The sequence below is a fragment of the Necator americanus genome, chromosome V, assembly GCF_031761385.1.
Source record: "Necator americanus strain Aroian chromosome V, whole genome shotgun sequence".
In the NCBI taxonomy this organism is placed as follows: domain Eukaryota; kingdom Metazoa; phylum Nematoda; class Chromadorea; order Rhabditida; family Ancylostomatidae; genus Necator; species Necator americanus.
Window position 1 is genome coordinate 14,967,949 of NC_087375.1, and position 27,675 is coordinate 14,995,623.

The window sequence follows — 27,675 nt, forward strand, 5'->3', positions numbered from 1 at the left end:
TAAAAGGAAGACCACAACGGTGTTAGTAAATTAATCATCAAACAAAGATGAATTGGGACTGAATTAATAGTTTCTGTATATTCACCAGACTTTGTAAGGGTACCGAGATTATCAAGTAAGGCGTAAAAAAAAGCATAAAATAAAAAAATAAAAGAAATCTATTGTAGTATACCTATAAGATGAATGGGATAATAGCTTTCCGACCTCGTGGATATGTTTTGAATGTCCGTCGATACCAGCGGTGGGTAATTTGTGCAGCAAACAACTGGTTTACCACTACGAATATAAGCAGAAACTGAAATTTTCAAACAAATTATGAAAACGGCATAAATGGTTGCCACAAATGGTAAGAGGACTCACTTGAAATGTATATGCGTGAGGAAGCACCAACCAAAGGGAGAAATAGATGCCCATTTCGAAAAAAAAGTGCGGACAGGAAATGTAGTCGAACCAGCCTCCATAGCATATTCCGTGAGCGTAATTAGAAATGAGTCCTGAATTTACACAGAGCCTATACATGTTGACGTCGCAGTATCTATATTTAGTGCGTTAAAATTCAGCTTATATCCACAGTTCCAAGAAATAAGGCAGAAAAGGAAATGTCAATTTCCGAGGAATGTTATTAACCAACAAAAAGTATCCAGCAATGGTTCACCTCCTGTAACCAGATGTAGTAAAGTTATAATTGGTTTCTTAGCTAAATGTGAGGAGAAAAAGGCTTCATGATGGCTAGGAGCATACCAAGAAACTGGGTTTGTTGGGATCTCTCTACAAATCATCCTGAAAACGGCCTTGTCGCACTAGACCCCTCCCCTTCTTTTTCACCTTTACGAAGCAACTAACAACGTGCCACATCTACAATCTGAGTTGTGCACGCCCTTCAGCTAGCAAGAGAGATAGCAGTTCATTGACTTTGCAATCGCTCGCAGATGCAGCGGTAAAACTTGTCTCACGAAATGACATGTTATTAGGAGCCTCATAGGGAGATTCGGTGATGACAAGAATATTTTCCACCTCATCGCCCAAAATAATCGGAGGGGATTGAACATGATAGGGCTCACATTCGTAAACTACACAAACCCTATCTATTGGTAGAGAGATCCCAACACCATCTATTTCGTGGCATGCTGCCTCTAAGCTTCGTTGCTGGATTCAGTTTTTTTTTTTCCAGGAGAGAAATATATAGGAACTGCGCAGAAAACATTAATTATGCGATATCTTGTTCCTAATATTTATAAATAATTTCTACACTTGACAGAGGTCAACTCATAACATCGTTCAAATGGCAACTAGAAGAGAACTTATAAGCGCAGTTGATAAGCAGAAGGATTGCGCTGCAAAACTTTTCCATTTATACTTCGATAGGACCGAAAAACCCTGAGATATGGTAATTAGGAACCACATATGAGTTGAATTAGTAGTCTAACAGTAGGGTCAAAACGATATAAAGGACGGTGCCATTGCGCAGGCAGCTGCGCTCGATGCAAAGCGGTGGAGAAAGCGAGTAGAATCGAGGCGGTACCATCGAGAACTACGGTGAGGAATCGTGCTAACAAGTTCTCTCACTCTATCCCAACCGCAACGCTCCACCGCACCGCTACCAGCGCAGCCGCTTACTGCAACGTGCTTCATGTGGTGTTGACCTTACTACACAATTTCATGCTCGGGGCACAATCGGAACTCCAGTGATTTTTTACTCGAGAAATCAAATAGGCAAGTACCAACCGTCCGGTGCTTTTCTTAGTGCAGCGATATCTTTCGCAATAAGATGTTGCTGTCGATTACACGTGAAAAATAAAGCTACTCCAATCCACTGCACAGAAGATATCGCCGACGATGTGACAATCAGCCCTAAAGGAGATTCCTTTACTGCTATCAGTTGACCGTATCCGACAACATATGCCGTCGTTCCCATCTTGAAATCTGTGCAACAAATGTCCAATTCGATGCAAGGACTGTAATGTGTTAACCACCGCACGGTTCATACATCAAAATTGATTTAAAGACATATTGACCTACCGTATCTGTTGTCTGCGATGCCTTTCGATTCGCACACGATCGTGAGAGGAAGGATTGTGTAATGAATGAGTCCTACCACATAATGGAAAATATTCATTGTGGTGTCTGAGTACACGGAAATGCATAACTAAAACATCTGTTCCAGTGATCGCTATTAGGTTGGTCAGAACGTTTTTTGCCAACCAAAAAAATCTTATTCATCTTTCATTTTATTCGAACATATAAGTAAACAACAGCAAACTTCACACCAGTCTCCAATAATATCACTCCAACCAACACAATCATTAGCAGAGCAGAATCTCGATGGCGCTCTTGGAAAAAATCTGACCTGCCTTTCGAAAAACAGAAATATTATATCCAAATGAATGACCATAACACAGTTTTCGTCCCTACAGATGCTGCCTCACATTTCCGAAACATGTAACAGTTTGGTTTTCGCTATAACCCGAATGAGGTTCGCAGTCCACCGTAAGACAATTTTGCAACTATTCTATAGTCGAGTCAAAACGACATGGAGCACGATGTAGTTGTGTAAGCGGCTGCCCTCGAAGCCGTGCGGCGGAGACAGCGGCTGAAATCGAGGTAGGACCATCGCGAACTGCAGCAATGAGCGGTGGTAGAAGGGGTCCTCACTTGACCGTTGTGCTCCAACGCAGTGCTTCGAGCGCAACCACCTACGTAACTGCACCGTGCTTCCTGCCATTTTTACTCTACTATATAATCGAGGCTTCACACTGCAAGATTACTATCTCTTCCGAGCAGCATCTCGGCGGAAGAAATCCGAAGACTATGATAAGCTCAAAAGTGATCTCTCTTTACGTCATCCAGTGGTGAGTTTTCAGTGGCCAATCGATTTTATTTTAGTAAGCCCAATAGAATACGAATATGGGAAACTCACAAATATAGAAATAACTCACCGTCTCCCATAATCTTCGCGTAACATGAAACAACACCAAGCTTAACGCAAGCACGGTCGTGGACCAGTTAACTGGAAAAAACCGAAAGTTCTCTTTTCAACCATGCAACTTATATCCTGCATCTGATAGCCCTCTACACGAAGTTCTCTCAGAATTTCAACACTAGTCGCTCGCTTCGACAGTTATTGATGCCCATACTTACTACGACTAAAGCACTTTCTTTCTTCTCAATCTATGACCCCATTCAAATAAATAAATAAATAAATAAATGACAGTCATAAATAGAATCACGTAATATTAGCGAAATCCCTTTCCATTCTTTTGTTAATTTCTTTTTTTCAATCTCGGTGTGGACAAAACTTTCCGCGGAAGTGGATGATACGTCGGAAACATCAATATCTCGTCCCGTCTTCAGATGTACTGACTGGAAACCATCCACTCCTTAGTTACATTACTGTCACAAAAGAAAACTGTCACATCGAATTATCCAAGTTGTCTGCATGATGATCTCACACCCCGGCCTCCTGAAACCGGGAAGGGATAACGGAAGTTCTAAGTGGTTAAAAAAGATTTAAGAACATTCGACGTTGATTGGAGTTGAGAGGAGATGTGTCGTTTCGCGCAATATAGACTATAAGAACATATAGATTAGATTTATGTCAGCTCTTGCTGGAGATCGAAAAGCTTTGACAGAACTACGCTAAAGGACGACATGCCTTGAAATGCAGATAACTGCGATAATACATACTACGTAAACCGATCGAATCAATCGATCAGTCATAAAGATATAAAGCACATTTGATATAAAAATTTTTTCAAAAGGTAGGTCTACTGTTTACAAGAACAAAATCCAGAAGAAAATTTGCTTTAAATTAATAAAAACAAAAAAGTACAACTTTCATTGTCTAGATTCCATTCAACAGTAAAGAATAAAACATATACCAAACGATTCAACTTTCACTGAGTATCACTTATTAAATTTCGCTCGCTCGAGACATAATTTACTCTCCAATTGTTTCCCTATAGTAACGCATAGCTCACAATACACTTCATTCAAAGGCATCAGCCCACGAATCTGACGTGGTGTGGATTTCCCATCAGCCCACGAATCTGACGTGGTGTGGATTTCCAAGGACCAAGGACTATACGGGGGCGTAGATTGCAAAAACGGTAGGGATCTCACTCACCTCTCCCTGCATCACTGTAAACAGACGGCTTCGGAACGCGGTTCCGTATGGCGTCATCTATTGCAATGCGCCACCCTTGCACCCTGCTTCGCATGCGATTCGTCGAAAATCCATTCGGACGCTCCGATGAGCAATTCATTTCATTTCACGAATCGCAGGCGAAGGCGGAGCGCAAGGATGGCGCGTTGCACTAGAGGACGTCGTAAGGAACTGTATTCCGAAGCCATTGTTTACAGTGAAGCAGGGAGAGATGAGCGAGATCCCAACCGATTTTGCAATCTACGCCCCCGTATAGTCTTTGGCCGTCGGAAAGCTATACTACGTCAGATTCGTGGGGTGATGCCTTTAGTTGGAATTCAACGTACTCGTTGTTGGAGTGTTACTATTATTCAAATTCTGCAGTGTCCTGTAACTATGTGTCAAATTATGAAAGCGTAAGCGGTAATTGTAGACAATGTTAATTCTAGTTTCATGACCATTTTGTCAGCAATTCACACAAAATACTCACACTGCGGCTTCACTGGAGTGACCAAGGCAAGACCACTCCGAAGCATTTCTGAAGGGATCGTCATACGATGAGAAACCGCTCCGCAGAAAAGCAGCCATGACATCGCACAGAAAGATCCGAGAAGATAAAAATGCCAAAACCACCTACAAGAACATGTAGTTGTTCATAATGCTGGTGCTAATTGGTGTTAATCGCAGCAGAGGAAAATCTTCCAATTGTCGTCCCACTCAGGAACAATGGATACAGAAAGCTAACCTTTTTGGAACAGAAATGGATCGTATGAATTGGACTTTATCCCGTAAATAAAGTGCAGATACGCCATAGGTGGTAAGGGCTGGAACAATCGATGGGCACGATGGAAAGAATAAAGTTAGCATACAAGCCACCGAGATTCCCAGTGTTACTGACACCAGGTAAAACGGAAGCAACGGTAACATTCCCTGTAAAACTCGAGCATTCAGAACGAACGAACGGCAGAACGGTAAAGAATGAGACGATTGAAATAGAGCAGATAAAAATAACAATGCACATGTAGGGGGGAGGGGCTGTTTCACTGAAAATTAATCTTAATTTGGATGTTGGATCAAATATTAAAACTGAGCTGAGATGAAAAAGAGTGAGTGGCGGCCGAATTCGTTTGGAATGTTCCACGTTTTCGAGATCAACTGAAAATCACTTGAGGTTTCAGAGCGTGACTTAAACAATGCCCTACTGAGGACAGTAGATGTATCTACTCATGGACTTCTCTGATTAAGGACAAAGGAGAAACAAAAAAAGACAAACCGGGAAAATGCTTCAACTGCAAATTTTCTTCCAAGTCCACTCCCATTCTTTATTACACATTCCAGAAGAGAAATCCAGACAACGAACATATTAAGTTCTGCTTATCAACGTTAATTTCTCAACTCCTTCTTGGTACTTTTTCAAACGCACTTTTGGGAACCAAACATCAACGTGACGTAGCTATGCCAGTCATTGACATCGGCGCTCACAGGAAGATCAAAATGTCTATTAGGGGTAGAAGAGGATTTGTTGTGATATTACGTGAACGACACAGTGTTAACGAAGTTCACCCGAGACACGATCATACACGCGATAGTCGGAACCGGCGCTCCCGCCCCATCGCTTTAGGGTGGTCGGCGAGTGGCCCCTTCACCTAAGGTGTTCAGTTACCACGAGAAGAACGAGAATGAATCTATCAACAGAGCGAGGATGTGCAGTTAGAGGATGATCATCACTGCTTGCGAAGATTCGCAGATTTAAACAGCTTATATCTCTGTTCAGAGGAAAAACTGCTAGGCAGTCAAGGATGTCTGGAAATATACCAGAACGTATGGAATTAAACAGTACACAACACATTCAATATGGTTTCGTTTCAGCTAAAAAGTTAGAGCCCAAAGTTGGACATGAAAATTGAATGGTTCCAGTTTTGAGCTCATAACTTTGTTGTGAATGAAACTAGGGGAAAAAAAACAGAATATAGAGATAGAGGAGGAAACTTGCTGCCATACCTTATCAAAATTGCTTTTCACTCACATGACCAAGGTGAAAAATGGATCTGAAAGTGGAGACCGGAACGTCGACATCTACGAACTTCTTTTTCTACCCATTCGAAACGAGCGGGTAAGTGCTGTATACTATCAAGAAAAAAAACCTCAGTTCACACTCTATCAGAAGATATACGACGTGCTGAGGAAATCCTTCTTCTTAATGGAGATGAAGAGGATGGAGCACGGTCACTTGTAAGTTCCCCGGACAGTCAGAGACAATAAGGAGAGAATACAGGAGTGGTGCAGGCAAACGATAGCTTGCTCCCCCTTCCCTCCTTCACTTTAAAAGCTACGCTTTTTTACAGGCAAACCGAGTTACTATTGTATAGAATGAAGAATTCTAGAGCGAATATGTGGCTTTCACTCTATTAATAGGTCTTGATTTAAGCAGGCTATATAGAGAAAACATGTTTCCTCAGGTACAAAATCACAGCGATTTTTTGAACTTGGGACGCATTTTCACAACCAGTCATTCTCTGTATAGAATGAAGAACAATAGGGCAGATATATACCCTTCACTGTATTGTTTGGTTTTCAAAGAACTAAGTTATTTAGGGCGAAGCTTGCTCTTGAAGATGGCGATAGAAACAGTAAATTTCTGCAACTTCTTTAAAACACTTTTAGTCGAGATGACAGATTACCCCGCACTGCTCTGCGAACTCTACTAGGAATTATATAACATATAAATTCAATTTAGTACATGTTTAATGTATGTAAGTACTCATTTTTCCTTGTGGTATATAGTCCTCAAAGTTGCTCATTAGTCCTCCTAGCGGCGCCTTTGTCCCCGTAGTTGTTGATTCGCCGCTATAATTGCTCATTTATCATTTATCTTCATGCATGTCATGTTGTTGTTCTTGCTCCTTATCGAATAATAGATAGTACTTCTGCCAAAAAATGAGTTTTGTATTTCGGGAACATAACTATTCTTGCTATTTCTAACTAGCAAGACTAGTTCCCCCTTAATTCCACCGTAGTTATGAACCCTTCTCTGAATAACGTTGTTTTAGAGCAAATTTCCAATTGATTTCATTAGCTCTATATTTTCCAAACGTTCTTTTGTTGATGAGAAAAATGGAACAATCTTTCTGAGTCGTGTTTGCTTCTGAGAACCTTCACCCATACAGGAAAACTATTTTTGTTTCAAGAGACGACAGCCAAACATGACATTTTTCTATTATGTTAAATGACTCCGACAAAAGTATTGATGCATTCCTACCCTAGATCGACGACCCTCTTCACTTAGAAGGGGTACGGACATATCGCATCTATGGACGCGATAGTTTGTATCGTTCACCATCGCTCATAAGAAATCAGAGTTTCATCAAAAATACCAGAAGTCTCATAATATGTGTTTAAGAAAATATATATAAATAGCAAGACCTTAATGAATGTGAGTGAAGGAGCATCCATATGGGCTCATGAAATCAAGACCATCTACAAATTGAGGCGCTCATCGCAAGCAGTGTCATCATTATACCCTTTTCGAGATGGCAGCCATGCGAACCCGCGCTAAACATTGAAGACGTTTTGGATTGCAACCAGTAATCACGGCACGAATCGTAATGCTGCCTGCAGAGGTCACACCCCCGCAGGATTCGCGGTTAGACGGTTACGGAACTTTACAGTGAATATGACGGTGGATCACGCCGCAATCGAAAAAGGCTGGAGGAGGACGAGTCTGGTGCCGACATCGATGCGTTTAATGGGTTAACCGAAGGCGATTGGGGCAGGGAGAGACGTAGAAGGGTACTTGTAGAGTGGAGAAGAAAGTTTAGTCCGCAGTTGAGGTAATTGAGAAGTACTAGAAGTGAAATATCATTCGGTGTGGCGAATATAGTGTGATTATTGCCAGTGAAAAGAGTGTCAAAGTAGCTGGAAGGGTAAGTCTTTTCCTTCCCATTTCGTTGTCGTAGTCTCATCTCCAGCCGTGCTCATCTTGCTCAAATGATGGTGCGGAAGAGTAGCAATAGTGGATCCCTACAAATGGTAGTAGTTGGTATACCGCGTTGGTCGTGCAAGGCCACGACAAATAGTTAGGGGATCAGTGCCGTTTGCACGCAGAAATTTTGCATTGATACTATGTAAAGCCAATCGCACAGCCCGCTGCCTCCTAGAGAGAGATGCTTGTCGGCGGCTCAGAGCCGACTTCGTCAGCTGATGTCGACTAAGTATTGTAGAGGAGGTGGTCGGATCATAATTGCCTATTGAAGGTATTTAAGGTGGATCTTTTCCAGCGCACATCGAAACCAGCGACGATTCTCGCCGCGCGGCTGTGGACTTTGCGGATAGCCTAAGAAAGAATGCATCACTGCGACTAGTTGACGCCGTACCAAGTTGTATTTTGACCAATGTGGTGCAAGAAGTATTCTATCTTCTTGTTCTTTTTGTTTTTTTTTTACAAATATTTGTTTGTTAATTATTTGCTGCAAATCCTACCTCACGCCTCAAAGCGGCGCAGCGGTGGCCCTGGCCGTCGGGCAGCTATGGTGGCGAGACTTCGTCTCGGCAGGTCCAACCATGCCACAAAGGTGTCCGGCTAGTAGCCCGGTCCTTGGGCCAAGGCTACAGGCTAGCTAAGTAAGGGGGTAGTAGACGATTCCGGTGGCAGGCTGCTAGCTTGCTAGTGCGAGAAGCCGACCGAGGGCAACACCCCCGTCGCGTCATACTGCTAATTTCTACTATGTGTTCTTCAGAAGCTAGGGCGTACCCCAGAAGCGACGCGCATTGTCCTCGCCCGGGCAATGTGGCAAATATGCGAGGGCTACCGGCTAGAGGACGGAGCCGGCCAAAGAAGCTAGTTCGCCATCGCCAGCAACATCCAATGCGCTTGGCAACACTTAACGTCGGGACGCTTACTGGAAGAAGTCGTGAACTGGCAGACAGTCTCAGAAAACGCCGTGTTGACATATGCTGTGTACAGGAGACTCGCTGGAAAGGCTCCAAGTCAAGGGAATTAGGCGATGGCTACAAGCTCATCTACCACGGCATATCAAATCGCAATGGCGTTGGTATCATATTGAACGAGTCGTTTAGAAATAGCGTCACAGCAGTGGATCGACTATCGGATCGCTTGATGGCTGTAAAAGTAGATACAAAAGGGGAAGTGGAATTGCGAGTCGTCTCTGCTTATGTGCCACAGATGGGCTGGAGTGAAGAAGAGAAGGCATGCTTTTGGGAAGATCTGGAGCAGTACGTCCAATCCCTGGAAGGCGAAGAAGTACTTCTAATCGGAGGAGACTTCAACGGACATGTCGGTTCTCGGAAAGACGGGTTCGAGAGTTGTCATGGTGGATACGGCTATGGAGCTCGTAACGACGACGGGTTGCGAATCCTGGAGTATGCTGTTGCAAGTGACTTGATCATTGCTAACACGCAGTATCGGAAAAGAAAATCGCATTAGATCACGTACACCAGCGGCGGTCGTGAAACACAAATAGATTTCTGGATGTTACGCCGACGAGATCGCTGACTTCTGCAGGATTCAAAAGTCATCCCTACAGACCATGTCGCTGCCCAACACCATCTGCTCGTTATGGACTTGAAAATCTCCCGTCCAAGGAAGAGACATCCAGGAACTGAAACACAGCGTATCAAATGGTGGAATCTGAAGGATCGAAAGGAGATATTTTTTGCGTCGGTGGCTCCATCTGCACTTCTCCACCCTACTCGTAGTGTGGAGGAAATGTGGTCGTCTATTTCTAGCGTTATACGCTTGACGGAGAACACTCTGGGAAAGACGACTCTAGGTAAGCCCAAAGTACAAAAGGCTACGTGGTTTTGTAACGAGGAAGTTCAGGCGGCAATTCGTGAGAAGAAGTCCAAGTATAAGCTCTGGTGGAGTACACGTCAGCCTGAAGATCGGGATGCTCACCTAGCGGCGAAGAGGGAGGCTAAGAGGGCAGTCTCCAAGGCGAAGTCGGACCGCTGCAAGGCTGTGTACGACACGCTTGATACTAGAGAAGGCGAACGGGCAGTGTATCGTTTAGTCAGAGGGCGACATCGCTCAACGTTGGATATGGAACACACCAAGATCGTTAAGGGAGCTGATGGAGCCGTTCTGCGCCGCCCTGGTCAGATCCTGGAGAGGTGGTGAGAGTACTACACCCACCTGTGTAACGAAGAGTTCTGTCATCCTCCGATCCCAACTGTTCCCGGCGTCGAAGGTCCTGTTCTACCAATTACTGCCGTCGAAGTCAGTGTTGCCCTAGCAAAAATGAAGTCGAACAAGGCAACCAGTCCTGATGACATACCTGCTGATGTCTGGAAGCTGCTAGGAGATCGAGGGTCCGTGTGGCTCGCAACTCTATTTAACAAGATCGTTGCAGAAGGACGGACTCCAGACGTTTGGCAAACTTCCGTGACCGTGCCTGGTTAGGAAGGGAAAGGAGACATTGCTGACTGCACTTCGTACAGGCCTATACGACGGCTGTGCCATACGATGAAGGTTTTTGAGCGTGTCCTGGCGGCTCGTCTGAGGAAAATTGTCAGCGTTTCACTCAACCAATGCGGTTTTGTGAAGGACTGCAGCACTATAGATGCTATCCATGCTGTCCGTATCCTTCTGGAGAAACGTCGAGAGAAGAACCGCAGTGTGCATCTTGCTTTTCTCGATCTCGAGAAAGCTTTCGACCGTGTCCCACATCAGCTGTTATGGATGTCCATGAGGTCGCATAGAGTACCAGAGGAATATGTGCGGTGGGCAAAGCTGCATTATGCGAAGCCTACCAGTGTTGTCCGATGTGCTGCTGGAACAAGCAGGCCATTCCCTGTATATGTAGGGGTTCACCAGGGTTCATTCCTCTCACTCCTGCTGTTCATACTGTGCATGAATACGATAAGGAAGGAAATCCAGAAGCAGCATCCGTGGACTCTACTTTTTGCCGATGATGTCATGCTCGCGTCGTAGTCTCGAGGTGATCTTCAGAAACAAGTACAGTCTTGGAAGGATCGGCTGCAGAAATACGGATTGCGCCTCAACACATCAAAAACCAAGGAGTGAGGACCAAGGATAGAGGATGGTTCAATTCGTATCGATGGCACCGAATTAAACAAGGTGAACTGTTTCAAGTACCTTGGATCCAAAGTGGCTTCCACAGGCGACATTGATCAAGAAGGTCGAGCACATGTTAATGCGGCATGGATGAAATGGAAAATGGCAACAGGCGTACTGTGCGACAAGAAAGTTCCTATTCGACTGAAGTCGAAGATCTACAGAACGGTTGTGCGTCTTGTTGCTCTTTACGAATGCGAGTGCTGGCCGACGACGAAGGCCTTGGAAAGAGTTTTGCACGCCATGGAGATGCGGTGGCGAGAGGAAGATTCTGTTGCCAAAACCGCACTGAAGCTCGACGTTTCAGGAGTGAGGCCGCGTGGGAGGCCAAAGATTCGCTGGTTAGACTGTGTGAAGCTGGATATGATAGATGCGCGTTTATGTGCGGCTGATGCAATGGATAGAACCAAATGGAAGACAAGAAGCAGAAAGGCGGACCCTGCAACAACGCGGGACAAACGCTGGGAAGAAGAAGATTTGTTTGTTAATTATATCTTGAGGAATAGTGAGGTGCTCGACAGAGTAGATTACAACTGCGTTTGATTTCCTCGGAGAACTTTTACGAGACCAAGACATCGAAATCGAAGACTGGTAACATTTTTGTTCCTTTGCACAACTGATATACAATCCTTTCACCAGCCTTTTTATCCCTGGACTTTTTTTTTGATAAACAGTAATCACCAAAATTAATAGTAATTTTTTTGGTAAATGGTTTGGATCATGGAGATTACCTCAGAAATCCTCCGAGGCAATAATCTGACTACGTGCACTTCACCAAAGATTATGTCCATTCAACATGACCCTAGCAGTTGCTCCATCCATGAGGCTCATAAACAAGAAGAAATGATTCACTCGCTAGGAATTTGACGATTGAAACGTCATTTCCTTTTATCGATTATCTTCTTTGTTGTCAATGAATTCCCAAATAAGAGTTATTATATTATATTTTAGTGACAGCCGCTTTCAAATAACTCGACTACTGTTTTGGTTAATCAGAATATTGAACTTACGAATAGCTCACTGAACAATGGAGTTTCCTAAACAAAATGCTGCCAAGTGAAATTGGCAAAGTGTACTTCGGTAAAAATGTATTGACAGCATACCACAAATCCGACGTGGTATGGATTTCCCATTGACAGCTTCTATACAGGGTCGTAAATTGCAGAAAACCAGGTGGTTCTGCTCATCTCTCCGTAGCTGCTATAGAAAAGGGCACGGAAGCCACAGCTTTTCACTACGGCTTGCATTGCAACGTGCCACCCTTGTGCATGCACTTCATCAACGAGCAGTCCGTCGAGGATTGATGAGGTCTCCCCACCAGCCTATTCAAGTTAAACTTATGAATAGACTGCTAAAGGGAACGGAACATGTACACAGAGACGAATTCTAGGGCAACTCATAGGAACTAACACAATTCAGATGACGTTTCTTACGGCGATCACGGACAGATGAGCGGCACCGTGTGCCTTTCCGCAATCTAAGACCCCGTATAAAAGCTTTCTATGAAGAATCCATAACACGTCAGATTAATGCTATGCTGCCTTCAATCCTACTTTATCCTAGCCTGTTTCTGTCTCACTCTAGGTCGAGGTACAATCACAATGAGCCTCTGGACAACCTGACAGCGCCTGAAGCATCGCTAGACCCAGGTAAGAAGCAGTGCAGTTTCAAAAAATAGCTAACTATTGGTAGACTTTCCAGAAATTTTAACCTACAACTACAACGCTGCATACATGATTTCAATAGCGTTGTCACGTTTCGTAACACATCACATATTCGCAGTTCTATGTTCAAGGTATCCGAGCTAGAAAGTTGATTTACTGTAAGAAGACGTTCGTAGTAAGCTATAGTCCGCTCAAAACGACTTGAAGTATTGTGCAGCTGCGTAAGCGGCTGCGATTGAAGAGGCGCGGTGAAGCGGTTAGGGTGTTAGAACTTTTGAACTCTTGCTGGCACCAACTTTCGCTGCAGTAATCGGGACGGTTCAACCTCAATCCCAACCGCTGACTCCACCGTCCCGCTTCGAGCGCAGCCGCTTAAGCAACTGCATCGTTCTTTATGTCGCTTTGGCACAACTAAATATCTGTGGAATTCCTGCCACAATAACAATTCCTTTATGATATGATTTAAAAAAACCCGATCTGGAAGGAAGGAAACAAAGTCTTTGTTTAGCACATTCAAGTATTCTGGTATTAAAAAGTAGTATTCAAGTATTAAAAAAAAGCCACATATCATCAACAACAGATAGGGATCTACCATATTCTAACTTTATTTGCTGCTAGACACGTTGTTGCGTGCTAGACTGCTCTGTTTACTGCTAGACATGCTGTGGTTTTCCAGTTTTTCTTTTCTAAAGGTGGGATCTCGGATCATCTAACTGAACATGTCTTCAACACAACAGATAAAAATTTGACTCAGCATATACAGTAACTAGACGGAAGGCCAATGTACAGAATCCAAATGAAATAAAGGCAAATTTCAGAGCAGAACGAGTGAACAGAGAAGAGATATTGAGCTTTTCATCTTAACAAAAAACAACCTCGAAGAAAAAGGTAAAATCCTATTCATAGAAAATAGAAAAGTTCAACTTAATCAAATTCGACCAAAAAAAAAACGTGTAAATCAGACGTTACATCAACATATTTTACTAACATGAGGAAAAGAGTGATTAAAGGCATCATACTACGAATCTGGTGTGGTATGGATTTTCGTTGGAGATACCTACATCGGGTCTTAGACTATAAATACAGGGGTGGTTCCGCTCATCTTCCTCTGCATCACTGTAAACAGACGGCTTCGGAATGCGGTTCCTTACGATGTCCTCTATTGCAACGCGCCACTTTTGCGCTCCGCCTCCGCATGCGATTTGTCGAAAATCAATTCGGACGCCACCATAGGCAACTCATTTCATTCGACGAATCGCGGGCGACGGTGGGGCGTAAGAATGACGCATTGCAATAGCGGACGTCGTAAGGAACTGCATTCCGAAGCCGTTGTTTATAGTGATGCAGGGAGAGATGAGCGGAACCACCCCCGCATTCATAATCTACGATCCGATGTAGGTATACTCCAACAAAAATAAAAAAAAATCAAAATCAACACACCACATTCGTGGGGTGATGCCTTTAACAAAATTTTCCTTCAAATCGCTTGCCTTTGCAAAGAGAATAAAGCACTGGGAAAATGTGGTGCGGCACTCGTGCGGAAGTGTTGGTTTTCATCTTGCTCCGCGCGGTAGTCCCTCTGCATACACTTCTTCCCCAACCACCTGGGGGATGGAATGCAACCAGCCGTTAGTTTTTTGCCACTGCAATTACTCATGAGGCTGCGCTACAGTAGTGATTACAATGGCAACACCGCAGGGACAGTATTCTTCCCCGGGTCGCCATGTTCATCAATGCTTGTTCGAAAGAGGATCAATGGCCAGTGAAATAGGTACTCCGCTATATATGAGTGTGGTCGTTGAAAACTCATCCCAAGGGAATACGGAAGTTTGGAGCCAAAACGGCGAAAAAAAAAACGAAGGTTGGGAGAGAGATAAAGTTGGCAACCCTACACAAAATGCTGCGTGATCATAAGACAAAGAATCAGAAGGAATTCAGTGACGAGGAAATCACCTCCTATGAGTCACAAGAACATTCCTCAATCGACGTGGTGGTTCCGAATACTTCGTTCACATGTAGGGAGTCCAGAATATTATAGAATATACGACACGGCAATAAGTTGAAAGCGCCGTTTCCCAAACTGTGTTTTATAGATAGGCGGAATGATTATGAGCGAAGAAACTGCACAAATACTCCCGCCACTACGCGTAATCATTGGAATGAAGAGGTCATCAAGTTGACATCGTCACGCATCAATTTAGCATGTCAAGTATCATTCGAAAGCCATAATGACGAGAAGAGAACTAAGTCAAAGGACCAAAATCACAAAAAAAACAATAACAGGAGCAATGGCTTGTAGAAGCAACACATGAACAGATATTCACCACTGTCGTAGACGAGATAGCCAGCACCTCAAACGCTGCTGGAAGAGTAAAGTTCGAGTTGTGAACTGAAAAGTTTGTGGGCGCAGTAAACGTTGACGACAGTCTGCGTGCTGTGTTCGCAGTCACGGTCGCAACACTACACTTTTCGCCGGACAAGATATGCAATGCTTCGGAATCATGCACGGGGATTCTACCGCAGCATAGAAGTAATGGCGTAGAGTTCTGAGGCTTATGGAACACATTCAATGATCACTTCGTCGCTAGAAGCACCACACGCCTTTTTGACGACAAAGTAGCCAATGTTAGTGGAATTCGATGGTCCAGATGTGTGTATGGATTTTAAAGCAGCACGTCACGAGATTGACGATGTTGTTGTTTCTCGTGTTTCTCGAAAAATGTGGGGTTCCGGGAGTGGATTATGAGTATGAGTACGTCCACGCTTAATTTCTCTATTCGTAATGAAAAATGGCGTGGGGAACTCTAACGATGCCTCGTAACTCACCACTCTCGTAAACGCGCCGCATCCACGAGCCATTCCCCACGCCGCTTATCAGAACGGTTAGGATGGAGGAGATTACGCGTCCATCAACCTATACTCGTAATCTTCGCTTCCTTCAACTTTGAGAAAAAGCGCTACTTGGCAGACAAGCACTATTGACAGCACATGGGCGATTCCTTGCAACTAGAGTGGCCGTTCTTTCGGGACAGTAATTGATTGAGCTGCAGACTTGGACCTAACAGTTGCGCAGTCAAATGCTCATTTGTTGGATATAGTTGGGTCAAAAAGAAAAAAGTTCAGCGCAACTGCTCAAAGCTCCTTGTCGTTGTAATCTGACCACACATGGATTCTCTCGCTGTTGATTTTTTTCCCAAAAGTAGCAAATTATCTGGTGATCAATCAGCGAGTGCAGGAAGGCGAGAATCGAGGCACCATCTCCAGCCTCTTTCACGAACATAAGGGCGCCAAAGCAGAGAGAGCGATGGAACGAGCGTCTCAGGACGTCTTTTCTCCTACTGCGTTCATCAATTTCTGGAATTTATTGATGCAGGTGAGAGCTGTTATTGTGCAGCCAGTCTCGAGCGTAGTCACAACTCTCTCATCTCTACCGAACAACTGCAAGAATTCGTCGCAAGCGCTTCTTATCCATGAGTTCTGTATCTCTCGCCTGAAATTGATTGGAACTAGCAGTATCGAAAAAAAGAAGTAGGAGAACTGGGGCGCATCCGACTTCGAAGGATTCTTATTCTGCCGCGAGGGCGCACTGTTTATTTTGTGGGACAAAGTTCCGCAGGCATCCTGCATCAAATCTCCAGATCTGTGACGAAGTGGGAGGAGGAGTTGCGCACCTTCAGCGTAATGCTGAAGAGCTATGTCCCTACCTCTACTTACAGATGAAGAGACTCCAACTTTGAAAACTCGTGCGAATGCGTCCAATAGCAATAATGAAGAATATAGAATTAAAATCGAAACTAAGAAGGCTAGTACTAATCATAGTAACTGGTAAGCATGAATGCTCACCAGACTTCATAGTAACTCTGTTCTAAAGCAGCGACCTGCACTACTCATCAGTGATCCACTTGCTGCTGACGTAAGCACCCTCGTATATGGTAAAACCCGCGGTGAAAGAATAGGCGATTTTGAGCGCAGCGTCCACCATGGGGTTACTCATACGGAGCTTCATGGTTTTGGACGAGTTTCAATGTGCGTAGCGGAACCAGCTGTGCAACGAAGTGGCGAACCTCCCTCGACTCCGCACCCCAGTTGCAGCCAGCGAAGGTGCCACCGCGACCGCAACCGCAACCACACACGCAGTTGGACCACAAGTTATTTTAATACAATATAGCACAGAAACCTTCTAGCATAGATTAATTTCGCTGAGCAATTCCTCCGGATGAACTCACTGCCCAAGTTTACGGCTCTGCTGCGTCACTATGCCATGAGTTGTTTTCTGTCCGGGTTTATTGTTTTAGCCTTGGCTTTCCTACCTCGCATCAAACCACACCTCTACAGTCGGGTTAAGTTAGTAATGCAAATGCTGCAAATGCATAAGCACCTGTGCTCGAAGCAGCACGGTGGAATTATAGTAGGGTCAAAAGGACATGAAGCATAGTACAATTGCGTAAGCGGCTGCGCTCCAAGCAACCCGATGCAGGTAGCGGTTGGGATCAAAGTGGAACTATCGCGAACTACAACTAGTGAACTAGTTCTAGTGTCAGCAAGGGGTCCCTCGTAGATTCCAACCGCTACACTCCGTCGCACCGCTTCGAACGCAGCTGCACCGTACTTCGTGTCGTTTCTACTATAGTTGGTGCGATCGAATTAGAGAAGAGGCTCGCTAGCTGCACTCATTTCTGTAGTGCGGCAGGTAGCGCAGTGCAACCATCGGGGCTTTGGGCCCAGCCGCTGCAACTGGGAGAAGGAGAAGGCAGAGCTAGCAGGGAAGCAAAAAGCGAATCTCCGTTGCCCAAGAAGTTCATTAGGTTTTGTACTTACCCAATTCTAGCTTTATAGATGCCTGTTGGATTGATTGCGGAATTGAGGAAGAGGTGCATGAGATGGACCTGCGAATGAGGTACTTGTCGGCGATCAGCTTCCAGAGCTCCAAGAGGGGATTCTCGCTATGGTTTTACCAATTCCGAAGAACCTCGTAGAAGCGGTCGCTTCCCAGGGCTCCGACGTACCGCTCCTTTCTGAGGCCTCGCTCACAAACACCCATCCCTGGTGGACCGAAGCGACAAGTGCGAGTTTTCCGCGGCAAATAAGAAGGTGCCAGCCACAAATCGTTGGCCCAAGCGGTCAAATCGGCTCGTTCCACTTAAGTTTTCGTGTGGCAGCGTGTCCGGAGAAGACTTTGTGGCTTCATATGTGCACGTATATTAGCATGCACAACTAGTGTGAAGTTGTCCGCATAGTTCAAAATTGATTTTGGGTAAAATCTAGTTGGCGGGTACTCACTGGCGCCCTTATTTCCCGACGCTCTAACTTACTTTTTTCTCTTTACCTTTTGTTCACATGTCATAGATCCTCTATGACTAATGCCTAAGCCTTAGGGCCCTGAATGATTTGATTATTTACTTCAAAAAATAAGCGCGCCAGTGAGTGCCCCTCCCCTTCAGCAACTACATTTTACCCATTGATCCCTCCTATCCCAGATTTCCTTGGTTGAAAAACTTGTTGTATCGTCTTAAGTACCTTTCTTTAGTCGAACTACATGGAATTCCGTTCTTCGTCCTAAGTACTGGCACATCTTTCTATTCTTTTTTCTTAGGCGATTTCTTAAGCACATTTTGATTGTTGTATAGAACTTTTCCAATGACTCTGTTCAGCCGTCGAGCACAAAAAAAAACGGTGGTGTAGCCAAGGAAGAAAGCTGAATCAAAGTTTGCCCTTTACTACGAAACATGTACGATGGATGAAGGGACGTCGACTAGTAACAGTTATGAGGTAAATTAACCTGAGTTTTTGAAGTTTTTGGGAAATAGTACTGTGAAGACAATCGGAAGCAGGTGGTCTTAATTAATTTACTTCTTTTTCTTTTCGAAAACGAAATGAAGTCGCAGTTCGAATTTCGGCAAGGTGTACCGCCTGGAGATGATTTTTTTTGCCATTCTGTGTTGTTTGCGTTGTTTGTTGTTTGTGTTTGCCAAATGGCTCATCTACTTCGGGTTGCCTATCGTTCTGGTGTATGGAACGATAGAAGACTTGCAGCAGATTATACGGGTAAAGTGTCGTTGGGGGAGAGAGGGAGGGAGGGCACTCAGTGGCACCCTTATTTCTCGAAGTAAATAAACAAATCAATCGGGGCCCTAAGGCCTAAACATTTTTCTTAGAGGATCTATGACATGTAAACTTAACTTACTAAGAAAAAACGTAAGAGCTTTGGGAAATAAGGAGGCCACTGAGTGCCCCTCCACCGACACTTTACCCGATTATACTCGATACCATAAGGCTTCGTTATTCTAGTAGGCCCTTTTTTTCGGAATTGATACAAAACTCGAGACTGTGTTGACAAATGGGTGATTTATGATATGTTTCAGCGAGTAACAAGCAACCCCTTCAGGATATCTCTAGTCTATGCGAGTCATCCTTTAAAACTTTCCCGTCCTTTGGGCAACATATTCAACCTTCAAACTCCGGTAAGTACAAAAATAATTTATCTCAATTTCTGGGGTTACTTTAGGTGGAATTTGTTTCTATTTGTCAATGAATACAAAAACAACTTTGCGGAAATGACTCTCTATTGTTTGCACAAAAGTGTTTCGTACATTTCGTTTTGGGATTGATGTTAGAATCCCTCTAATTTTTGAGTTCGCCCTGATTTTTTCGGTTGCTGAATCAAGAGGTGAATTCTGTTTTGCCTGCTGAACTGTCTACGAGCAACCGAACACTGGATCTGTACATGAACTCTATTTGAGTTCTGGTTTCTCAGGACGGCGGAAGAGCTTCGAAACCGCTGCTTCATGAGTCGTATGAGCGTTCAGGACCAGGCATAGTCTCATCACAGACAGCTTCCAACAGCTGGTCAAACAGTAACCACAATAACGACTTCTCAGTAGGCACGAATCATTGCAGGGAGTCAATTGTGAGCCAATAAATCCTTTTTTTTTATTCTGTTACACATCCCTTTAGTTTTCAGAGTTCTTCCAGGAGATGCAATGGTCAACAAATATGTGTCCAAAGAGATCTTTCTAATGACTTTATGGATGTAAATAAGTACGATGTACACGAAGAAGGTAGGATTAATTGAAAATTTCACGTTCGCAGAGGTGGGGAAGTTATACAACTAGTGTAGTTGTGGGTAGAAGTATTAATGAGTGATTCAGAACTACGTATGCGATCTCGAGATAATGGACGTGAAATAACTAGCAGAACAGATTTCTGTCCATCTTCGCAGCACCTTACATCCAGCAATGTTCCATTCGTCGATGCCTTTCGACTCGACAGAGCAAGTCAGTGCTTCGTTGATTTTGATCGAGTCATTTCAAAATTTGACGAGAAAAGTGAGAATTCTTGATATTTCAATTCCATGAAGTCCTCTGGTTTACATTCTCTTTCAACTTGTAGTCAGACGGTATGACTTTGATTGAAAGAACTGTAGCTGCGGTAATGTTTAGATTAGCTTTGAATTTGTCACCTATGCAAGAAACACTAACTAAAGAATGATAATATAAATGAATACTCTTAGAGCAGTGGCTCCCTTATTTCTTGAAGTAAATAATTAAATCGATTGAGGCTCTAAGGCTTAAGCATTAGTCTTATAGGATCTATGACATAAGCTAAAGTTATTAAAAGAAAAAAGTCAGTTAGAGCGTCGAGAAATAAAGACGCCACTGAGCGCCTCCCTCACATCTACATTTTCCCACGGGAGCACTGTAGAACAAGGTGTGGCTGAATCTTTGAGTTTTTTTTTTTGCAGGTTTCTTTTCGCTCACAGACATAAATTGTGTTCCATGTGATAGTTCCAGCTCCTTCTCCTGTAACTGTCTATTTTTTTTGCTGTAAAATAACGTCACATTTACTCACAAAGAAAAAGCCTGAAGAAAATTGTATCAAAGCGAATGGTTACAGCTTTGGTCTTTGTGATGTGACTGTTGTATCCCTGACTAATATTTGTGTCTTTATTGTTATTACTACCTCACTCGTCCTACAGCTGTAAAACTTTCCAATCACACGGTACGATGATAGTGTCCTAGTAGAAAGTTTGCACTCAACCGACATGAATCCAATTATTAGTTTACTAATTAGGAATTTTTGTTCTGTTAAGGAGCTTCGTTTAAGTAGAATATTAGACTGGGTTTTATTATCGGACTCCAACAGCTAATGCTGTCAATAGTTAATTCTCGAAAGTTAAGCAAACGGTGACAGTAAATGCTTAGGGTGGAGTCTTCGCTCAGTTTGTCTCACAAACTATCGAAACCTAATGATAGAGCTCGGCCCACAATCGTATAGCTAAATTTCGAATTATTTTGTTGTTGCCTTCTCATTCTCTGTATTGAAATGCAAGGATTTCGCTGAAAAAAAGCGTAGTAAGACGTAATAGTATTCAACTACCAACCAGTGATGGAGCCAAACAGTCGTTAACCAGCCAAGAAATGAATTCAGCACTAATTTCATCGTGAACTTTAGTTTTTAATATTATTTGGCGTATTTCAATACGTTTGTGACGGAAATATTTGAACAAATATGGAGAGATCATTGTTCGGAGAGGGAGAAAGAAAGAGAGCTATGTAGACCACAATTGTTTCAGGAATTTGAGAGGTTGTCGTGATTGGAATTCAAAATTGATACCTCTTTACCGAAAGATGCCGTATAAATTTCAGGAACTTCCGATGCTCTATCTGTCCCAAAGCAGGATCTGGGAATTCCCATCAGAAACGCAGCTGATCTCAGCCCACAACGTCCTAAAATGAATGGGGCATCACTTCATAAACGCCAGCACTTCACTGAAGTCGTTGGAAGCAGTGCAGTGGCGCTGCCGGTTTCTCAAAATGCCGTTATTGAGAGCAACTATCCCAGTACTTCTTTTTCACCGCCTGAACAAGTCCCACCAAAAGAACAATGCATTAGTTTGGAAGATGTTGAAATGCGAACAATGACAAAGCACTGCGGGTATATCGCGAACAGTACACCACCAGATGAAGGTTCTTTACCTCAAGTAAGGATGTCTCTTGTCGTCTTCATTGGTTCTATTAGTTTATCCTCGTTTTATTTGGGATGTACGGTTTCTCAGGCAATTGATTTCAGGTGAAAGACATTGACTACTCCCTTTTTGACGAGTTCTTTGTGAGAATCTGATCAATCGAAATGGCATCTATGCTAGTCTTTCTTTCTGTAAATTTCATTCATTACATGCACATTGTTTTTATTTGAGTGATTGTGGTCGATACTTCCGTTATAGTAACTTACGCATTCTCGAGGCCGTTGTATATATATTCAGGACCCTGCAAAGAAGCGTGACATTTGATTTTGTTCCAGATTTTAACGTATTCTTCTTTTCGTGCCAAGGTTCGAGCTTTACAAGATATTTTATTAAAGATACCTGGATTGAAATGTATTGAACGTAACCATTATAAGACACGTTGATGGATGATATTATTTGCTATTCGAACTTTATTTATGGCATTCGTAAAAATCGCTTGGAAGGTGCGCAGCCCTGAGAAACCAGATTAAATGTTAACGTACTAAATTCTCCAAAATTTCATCTATATCCTTTACTATAAAATGTAATAGGTTTGGGATTTTTGGTAGGAAAATAATTGAGAAATGTGAGAGTCGCTCTCCATATTTAATTTCTTTTTACTTTTTATAGTTCCCCACTATTTTTTCATATAAAAATGCGTGAATAAATCTAACAGTCCTTTTCCATTAGTTGTATCGTTTCTTTATTCATAGGACGCCCATAAGGTATTGATTTGCGGAAATTCAATTTTTACCTCCCTTTTTGTGTAATTGTGAATGATTATCGTTTGTTATAATCGGAAACCCGAAGTCTGTCTTAGAAGAAAGCTAACTAGGAGCAGTTAACAGAAAAATCCCGGACTCCGACTCGTGCAAACTGATGTCTTGAAGGAGATGAGCTGGAATCAGTAGGAGGCTGTGGAGTTTTTCTTTGTATTACGACTATGAAAGATAGCAAGGACAGTACAAGCCGAAACGAAAGGAGGGAAAGAAATCAAATGACTAAAAACTAGGACCTGGTGGAGCTGTCTAGTGAGCGGACAGGTCTTGTGAGGAAGCAAAAATATGATAACTAAGGGAAACACCTTTTCAGAAGATGAAAGGAGCATGTGTCTCCATATATGTATGTTAACAGCACACAGTTGCTAAAAAATCAGGGGTGTAGTCCATGATGTACACAGTGGCGAAACATCTGGCAGTCTGTAATTTAACATTGTTAAAAAAAAAAACTGCCTCACAACCGTTCTCTAGACAGGTCCAAGCAGTTGCGAAAAAATGTTATGGAAGTATAAGAGCAAGTAAGTCCTATTATGTGTGTTTTTATATTTATTTGCTTGTGAGAGCTAAACTAACGTCTGTTTCGAATCTCTTGCACGTTTGGACAAGCTCTTTCATCAAAAAACCAAAGAGCATACATAGTTACATACCAAAAGTCAGCGGTGTGCCGCAAATACGAGTGGAGAGAGCGGCATTCGAAGTGTTTCGGGCTGAGAAATCTCTTAGGGAGATAATCGCATGAGTTGGCTGTGGGAAGACGTAAGTTGCCAAGAATTTATAACATAATGCACTTGATGCGTTATGTTTGTAGAATGAGAGCCACCCGGTAGAAGGATTATTATTCCTGGTCATAAATGAATGCAGTTATTACATATGGCAGGGGCATGTAGAACTGGAATGCCTAGAAAAGGTGAGGAAGATGGGCCGTTGTCGCACACGTTGGCGTCTGCTATGGTCGGATCGAAGCGACCTGAATCCTGGTGTAGTTGCGTAAGCGACACGTTGCAGCAAGCGGTTACAGTCGAGGTGGGAGTGCACCCGCTTGCTCCACCAACCGCCTACGCAACTGCACTAGGTTTCAGGTTGTTTTAATCATGTCTTGTTAGATCTATAGTTATTGCTATACTTTAGTACTCCATGTGATCAAGTTATTACTCATCCTTACACTTTCTACTGTTAATAAAAGTGCACAAAAACAGTTGTCAACCTGCATGAAGAGGACCGCGGTGTTCTACTGGAGGAACCTGTCCCAGTGTTGAGCCTTGCGCAGAGAAAAAAAAATTCCTTTCAAATTCTACCAACCAAACTGAAAATTGTGGCACTGAATCAACTGGCGCCACATACTTACGTCTAGGGTTTTTTTTACGAATCTAAAACAACACACTCGAAAATTTACAAAACTTACTTGTGGGAATTTTCTTATGTGAGCAGCCCAAGCGACATCATTTGAACGTAGCGTCAGGCCCTAAAATGCTCCTCTTTGAGGACGCAAAAATTCTTAACGTGTGGGCACAGTTGTGAGCTTATCTCGGAAACACTTGCACACCTGTACACATAGTCGGGTCAAAACGGCATGAATCACGGGTGTGGCTGCGGTGCATTTCCACTCGAAATAGCGCGATGGAGGCAGCAGTTGTAACCGAGGTGGGACCGTCGCAAACTGCAGCGATGGGTGGTGCCAGCAAGGGTTTCACCACGCTCCCAGCCGCTGCGCTCTACTGAAGCGCCTCGAAAGAGCGGCGATTAGAGGGGGAGTGGGAAGAGCGGGGGCATTAGGTACCAACAGCCGATCATTTGAAGCCGGATGGGTGCCTACAGAAGAGGATGTCGGTAGCCCAGAGCCGGCATACCGACATCCTCTTCTGTAGGCACCTATCCTGATATATCTATGGCCAGCTGTGACCATGTTTGCATCGCAATTACGTGATAGTGTTGGAAAAAAATTAAGAAAATGAAAATAAAACGAAAGCGTAGAGAATTTCTTCAGGAACAAAGCAACAACAAGCAAGCAAAAAAAATATATCAGACAACGTTTCCGAATTTTGGGCTTTAAAACAGCTGTAGAAGTTGGAAATTTTGTGATACTTGGATACTTGGGCATCACCGTGCTGGCTTGCGGCTCCGAAATAGAAGAAACACTGATATTTTCTAATATTCACTTGAACTAAACTCTTTTTTCTTTTCAAACAACTATTTATATGCCATCTTTCTCTTCTTCTTCCTTTCTTTCTCTTCATCGTTCCTTTCGACACTTTCTTCGTTTCTTTTAAGAACATTTTTGACGGAATCCAAAGCTGTGCATTTGCCAAAACGCGCATCCTTCAGTCAAGCGTGGAACTCTTTGAACCAATGGTGCACAGCGCTACATTCGAAAGCATTTTCACCACCTCACGCTTTGATTAAATTTTGAATTGGACCTCGATCTTGATTTTCGTGGAGAGATCACCACATTGCCTGTTTCGTGGTATGCACCCTTTAATCGAGGTGATACGCTACTGAAGCAGCTTGTGAGATTTTTGTTCTGCACGGAGGACTTAGAATAAGGACAAAATTAGAAAAGAGGAACATATGAATATAGTGTAGGAACATATGATTTATTTTAATTAATCGGCGGGCTGATGTCATCGCCTGCTGATGATGATTACCCGCATCTTCGCCGAGGTGTGCCGTCTTTGAACATACATAGTTCTGCCCAACCTTCTCGATCTGCTACGAGAACTTGCACAGAATCAATCCATTCGTACTTCATTCCTATTACATATCCTGCGAAACCTTGTGTCTCGTCTGAACTGCCTATCCACGCTAAGTGTCCTCAGGTCCTCTTTCACCACTTCTGTCCAGAACTTCCGTTTACGGCCTGGTGGCTTCTTCCAGGTCGAACCCGATGAACTCTTCAGAACTCGTTGAACAAGGCGATCTGCTGGTCTTCTTAATATGTGACCAAAGAAGCGAAGACGACTTACTTTAGCCATTTTCGATGGCGGTGCAAGATGTTGATATCTTCCATGTGTCCGCCGGTACACCACATCAGTTTCTGCGTAAAGATCTTCATTGTGGCATACCCCAGGCCAGAAGTAGCCAATTAACCAACTAAGCAGCTTTAACTCCGTGCAATCAAGCCTCTCCATCACTGTAGATGGTGGTGCCCAATTCTCCGATCCGTACCTCATGATGGGGCGAATCGCTCGCACCTTGACTTCGTTGGTGATGGGAGTCGGCCACAGACATTTTGTTGAAGAATTGAATGCAGAAAGCGCATCTTTGGTGAGTATCTTCCTCGTACTTCCTGCTGTTCTTCGGCATACAGCGCAGATAACAGAACTCATCGACAAGTTCAATTGGTTATCCATCCAAGCTGATTCCTGTTCGAGGTCTCAAGATCCACATCTGCTTGCAGTTATCGGGGCATAGACGTAGTACATAGGTTGCAGCCACCTTCGGTACGAGGTTGACAACATGTTGAGGTTTCGCACTGCTTTCCGGGAATACAACAACATCGACAGCGTACTCGAGATCAGTCAAGGGGCACCCTGATGGTGCTAAGACAATGTCGGCAGGACACTGGTCGACTGTTCTTCGCATAATGTCGTCGATGGCGAAATTGGACAGGGAGGGTCCTGCTACTGTCCCTTGTCTTACTCCTGTTACCACCTCAAAAAAGAGGGTCCCGGCGGAATTTCGAGCATGCCCCGGTCATGCCTCGTCAGAGCAATTAGCGATGGTGCGTCTCCTAAAGAGATTCACTTCCGTTGGCACCTGAATAGCTGACTCTGCTTACCTATCGCTAATGACGCTGCATCACCAGCTAGGATATAATTCACAGTCTACCAAATTGTTTTGGAGAATTAGACACATTCACTGCAATTTTGTGACGTGAGGTGATCTCAATTTTGTAGTCGTACCAGAAGCAAGAGAAATCCTCACGTGAAATATGATATAAGGATGTATCCAATAGCTTCAAATTATGTGCATAAAAATTTTCGTTAAAACGGAACATCCCAGCTTTCACAAGCAACGGTAATGAGAATTATCGTTATCCTGTAACTCCCAAGCTTTTTTGTGGCCTGATTTATTTCTGGACAGAGGGACATTCTGTATCTCTGACTTCTCGGATTTTACAGGAGGAAGAAAAAGAGTAGAAATTTGGTAAGATTTCTAGGCTCTCTGAAGGTGATATAAAGAAAAACTCAGCCTCTCTCTTTATTAGAACACCATACAAAATCCCATGTACTTCTATCTAACACTATTATTCTTTGACTTATTCGCTAATTTCAACAGCTCATACCACTCTTCTTTGTATATTTCCTTGTGACTGCGCAGATTTCTGCGTCTCTGTGAGTAAAGGTTGTTTCAGCTTAGAAACAGATTCCATGTAGGATATAGTGTTTAACTTCTAGGCTCGTTTTGCCCAGAACGTCGACATATTTTTTACAGATCGTTGTTGAAAATATGAAATTATCGAACGTTTTGAACAAACGAAGATGACTTTGCAGACGATATATTCTTCGATTTTATAGTAGAGCGAGTGTTCAGTCAAATTGTCCTCAATTTTTCAGTTTACGCACCTTAGACCATTTAATTCCTATTTAAGCGCAGATCCGGTATTGCATGAGATGACTAGCATTGGACGAGCAACTCATCTGTAGAGTCTGCGTGGATTCTGGAGCTGATTAGTACGACACAAAATCCTACCTAACTGTTCAGCACACATTTTGCCTCACTTTAATTTGTTATCTGAGCGACAGATGATACGACAACCATAAAAAAGTCACCAAATCTCGGGTAATTCGGGTAAAAACAACTTGAAGCTTAGTACATTTGCGTAAGCAGCTGCTTTTAAAGCGCCGCGGTACAGTCAGCGTCTGCGATCTGCGTGGGACCTTCGCCCACTCCATCTGGACCGCAGAGTGGTAGTGCTGGCGAAGGTCACACGTAAACCGTAACCGCCGTCTCCATCGCGCTGATTCAAATCCAAATGCTTACATCGTCACAAGATG

The 27,675-nt window shown here is 43.5% G+C and overlaps 8 protein-coding genes across 12 annotated transcripts; 6 read left to right on the top strand and 2 right to left on the bottom strand.

Annotated features, from left to right (window-relative positions):
• Window positions 1-172: 172 nt before the first annotated feature.
• On the bottom strand, window positions 173-5,068 carry RB195_013924 (uncharacterized protein; the record flags this gene model as incomplete). Of its 2 annotated transcripts, none has more annotated exons than XM_013444642.2 (7): window positions 173-295; window positions 361-494; window positions 1,726-1,851; window positions 2,020-2,146; window positions 2,937-3,007; window positions 4,632-4,774; window positions 4,887-5,068. In XM_013444642.2, 7 exons carry the CDS (start codon window positions 5,066-5,068, stop codon window positions 173-175), a joined length of 906 nt encoding a protein of 301 aa, XP_013300096.2. The 2 variants fall into 2 exon arrangements, with proteins under 2 accessions (XP_013300096.2, XP_064059839.1); XM_064203958.1 differs by having other exon boundaries at window positions 4,887-5,008.
• Window positions 5,069-8,864: 3,796 nt separating this feature from the next.
• RB195_013925 (uncharacterized protein) lies at window positions 8,865-9,584 on the top strand (the record flags this gene model as incomplete). 2 transcript variants are annotated; one of them, XM_064203959.1, is made up of 1 exon in its annotated part: window positions 8,865-9,584. In XM_064203959.1, the coding sequence occupies one exon, from the start codon at window positions 8,865-8,867 to the stop codon at window positions 9,582-9,584; it is 720 nt and encodes a 239-aa protein (XP_064059840.1). The 2 variants fall into 2 exon arrangements, with proteins under 2 accessions (XP_064059840.1, XP_064059841.1); XM_064203960.1 differs by having other exon boundaries at window positions 8,937-9,584.
• Window positions 9,585-9,716: 132 nt separating this feature from the next.
• On the top strand, window positions 9,717-10,277 carry RB195_013926 (uncharacterized protein; the record flags this gene model as incomplete). Its single annotated transcript, XM_064203961.1, has 1 exon — window positions 9,717-10,277. One exon carries the CDS (start codon window positions 9,717-9,719, stop codon window positions 10,275-10,277), a length of 561 nt encoding a protein of 186 aa, XP_064059842.1.
• A 120-nt stretch (window positions 10,278-10,397) lies between these two features.
• Window positions 10,398-11,777, top strand: RB195_013927 (uncharacterized protein; the record flags this gene model as incomplete). Its single annotated transcript, XM_064203962.1, has 3 exons — window positions 10,398-10,468; window positions 10,598-10,974; window positions 11,281-11,777. The coding sequence occupies 3 exons, from the start codon at window positions 10,398-10,400 to the stop codon at window positions 11,775-11,777; spliced, it is 945 nt and encodes a 314-aa protein (XP_064059843.1).
• Window positions 10,623-11,090, top strand: RB195_013928 (uncharacterized protein; the record flags this gene model as incomplete). Its single annotated transcript, XM_064203963.1, has 1 exon — window positions 10,623-11,090. The coding sequence occupies one exon, from the start codon at window positions 10,623-10,625 to the stop codon at window positions 11,088-11,090; it is 468 nt and encodes a 155-aa protein (XP_064059844.1).
• RB195_013929 (uncharacterized protein) lies at window positions 11,337-11,777 on the top strand (the record flags this gene model as incomplete). Its single annotated transcript, XM_064203964.1, has 1 exon — window positions 11,337-11,777. The coding sequence occupies one exon, from the start codon at window positions 11,337-11,339 to the stop codon at window positions 11,775-11,777; it is 441 nt and encodes a 146-aa protein (XP_064059845.1).
• A 6,854-nt stretch (window positions 11,778-18,631) lies between these two features.
• RB195_013930 (uncharacterized protein) lies at window positions 18,632-22,018 on the top strand (the record flags this gene model as incomplete). Its single annotated transcript, XM_064203965.1, has 7 exons — window positions 18,632-18,667; window positions 19,261-19,359; window positions 19,653-19,805; window positions 19,860-19,956; window positions 20,047-20,172; window positions 21,544-21,878; window positions 21,968-22,018. 7 exons carry the CDS (start codon window positions 18,632-18,634, stop codon window positions 22,016-22,018), a joined length of 897 nt encoding a protein of 298 aa, XP_064059846.1.
• Window positions 22,019-25,407: 3,389 nt separating this feature from the next.
• Window positions 25,408-26,260, bottom strand: RB195_013931 (uncharacterized protein; the record flags this gene model as incomplete). Of its 3 annotated transcripts, XM_064203966.1 has the most annotated exons (2): window positions 25,408-26,040; window positions 26,114-26,260. In XM_064203966.1, the coding sequence occupies 2 exons, from the start codon at window positions 26,258-26,260 to the stop codon at window positions 25,408-25,410; spliced, it is 780 nt and encodes a 259-aa protein (XP_064059847.1). The 3 variants fall into 3 exon arrangements, with proteins under 3 accessions (XP_064059847.1, XP_064059848.1, XP_064059849.1); XM_064203967.1 differs by lacking the exon at window positions 26,114-26,260 and having other exon boundaries at window positions 25,408-26,004; XM_064203968.1 differs by having other exon boundaries at window positions 26,021-26,260.
• Between the last annotated feature and the right edge of the window lie 1,415 nt (window positions 26,261-27,675).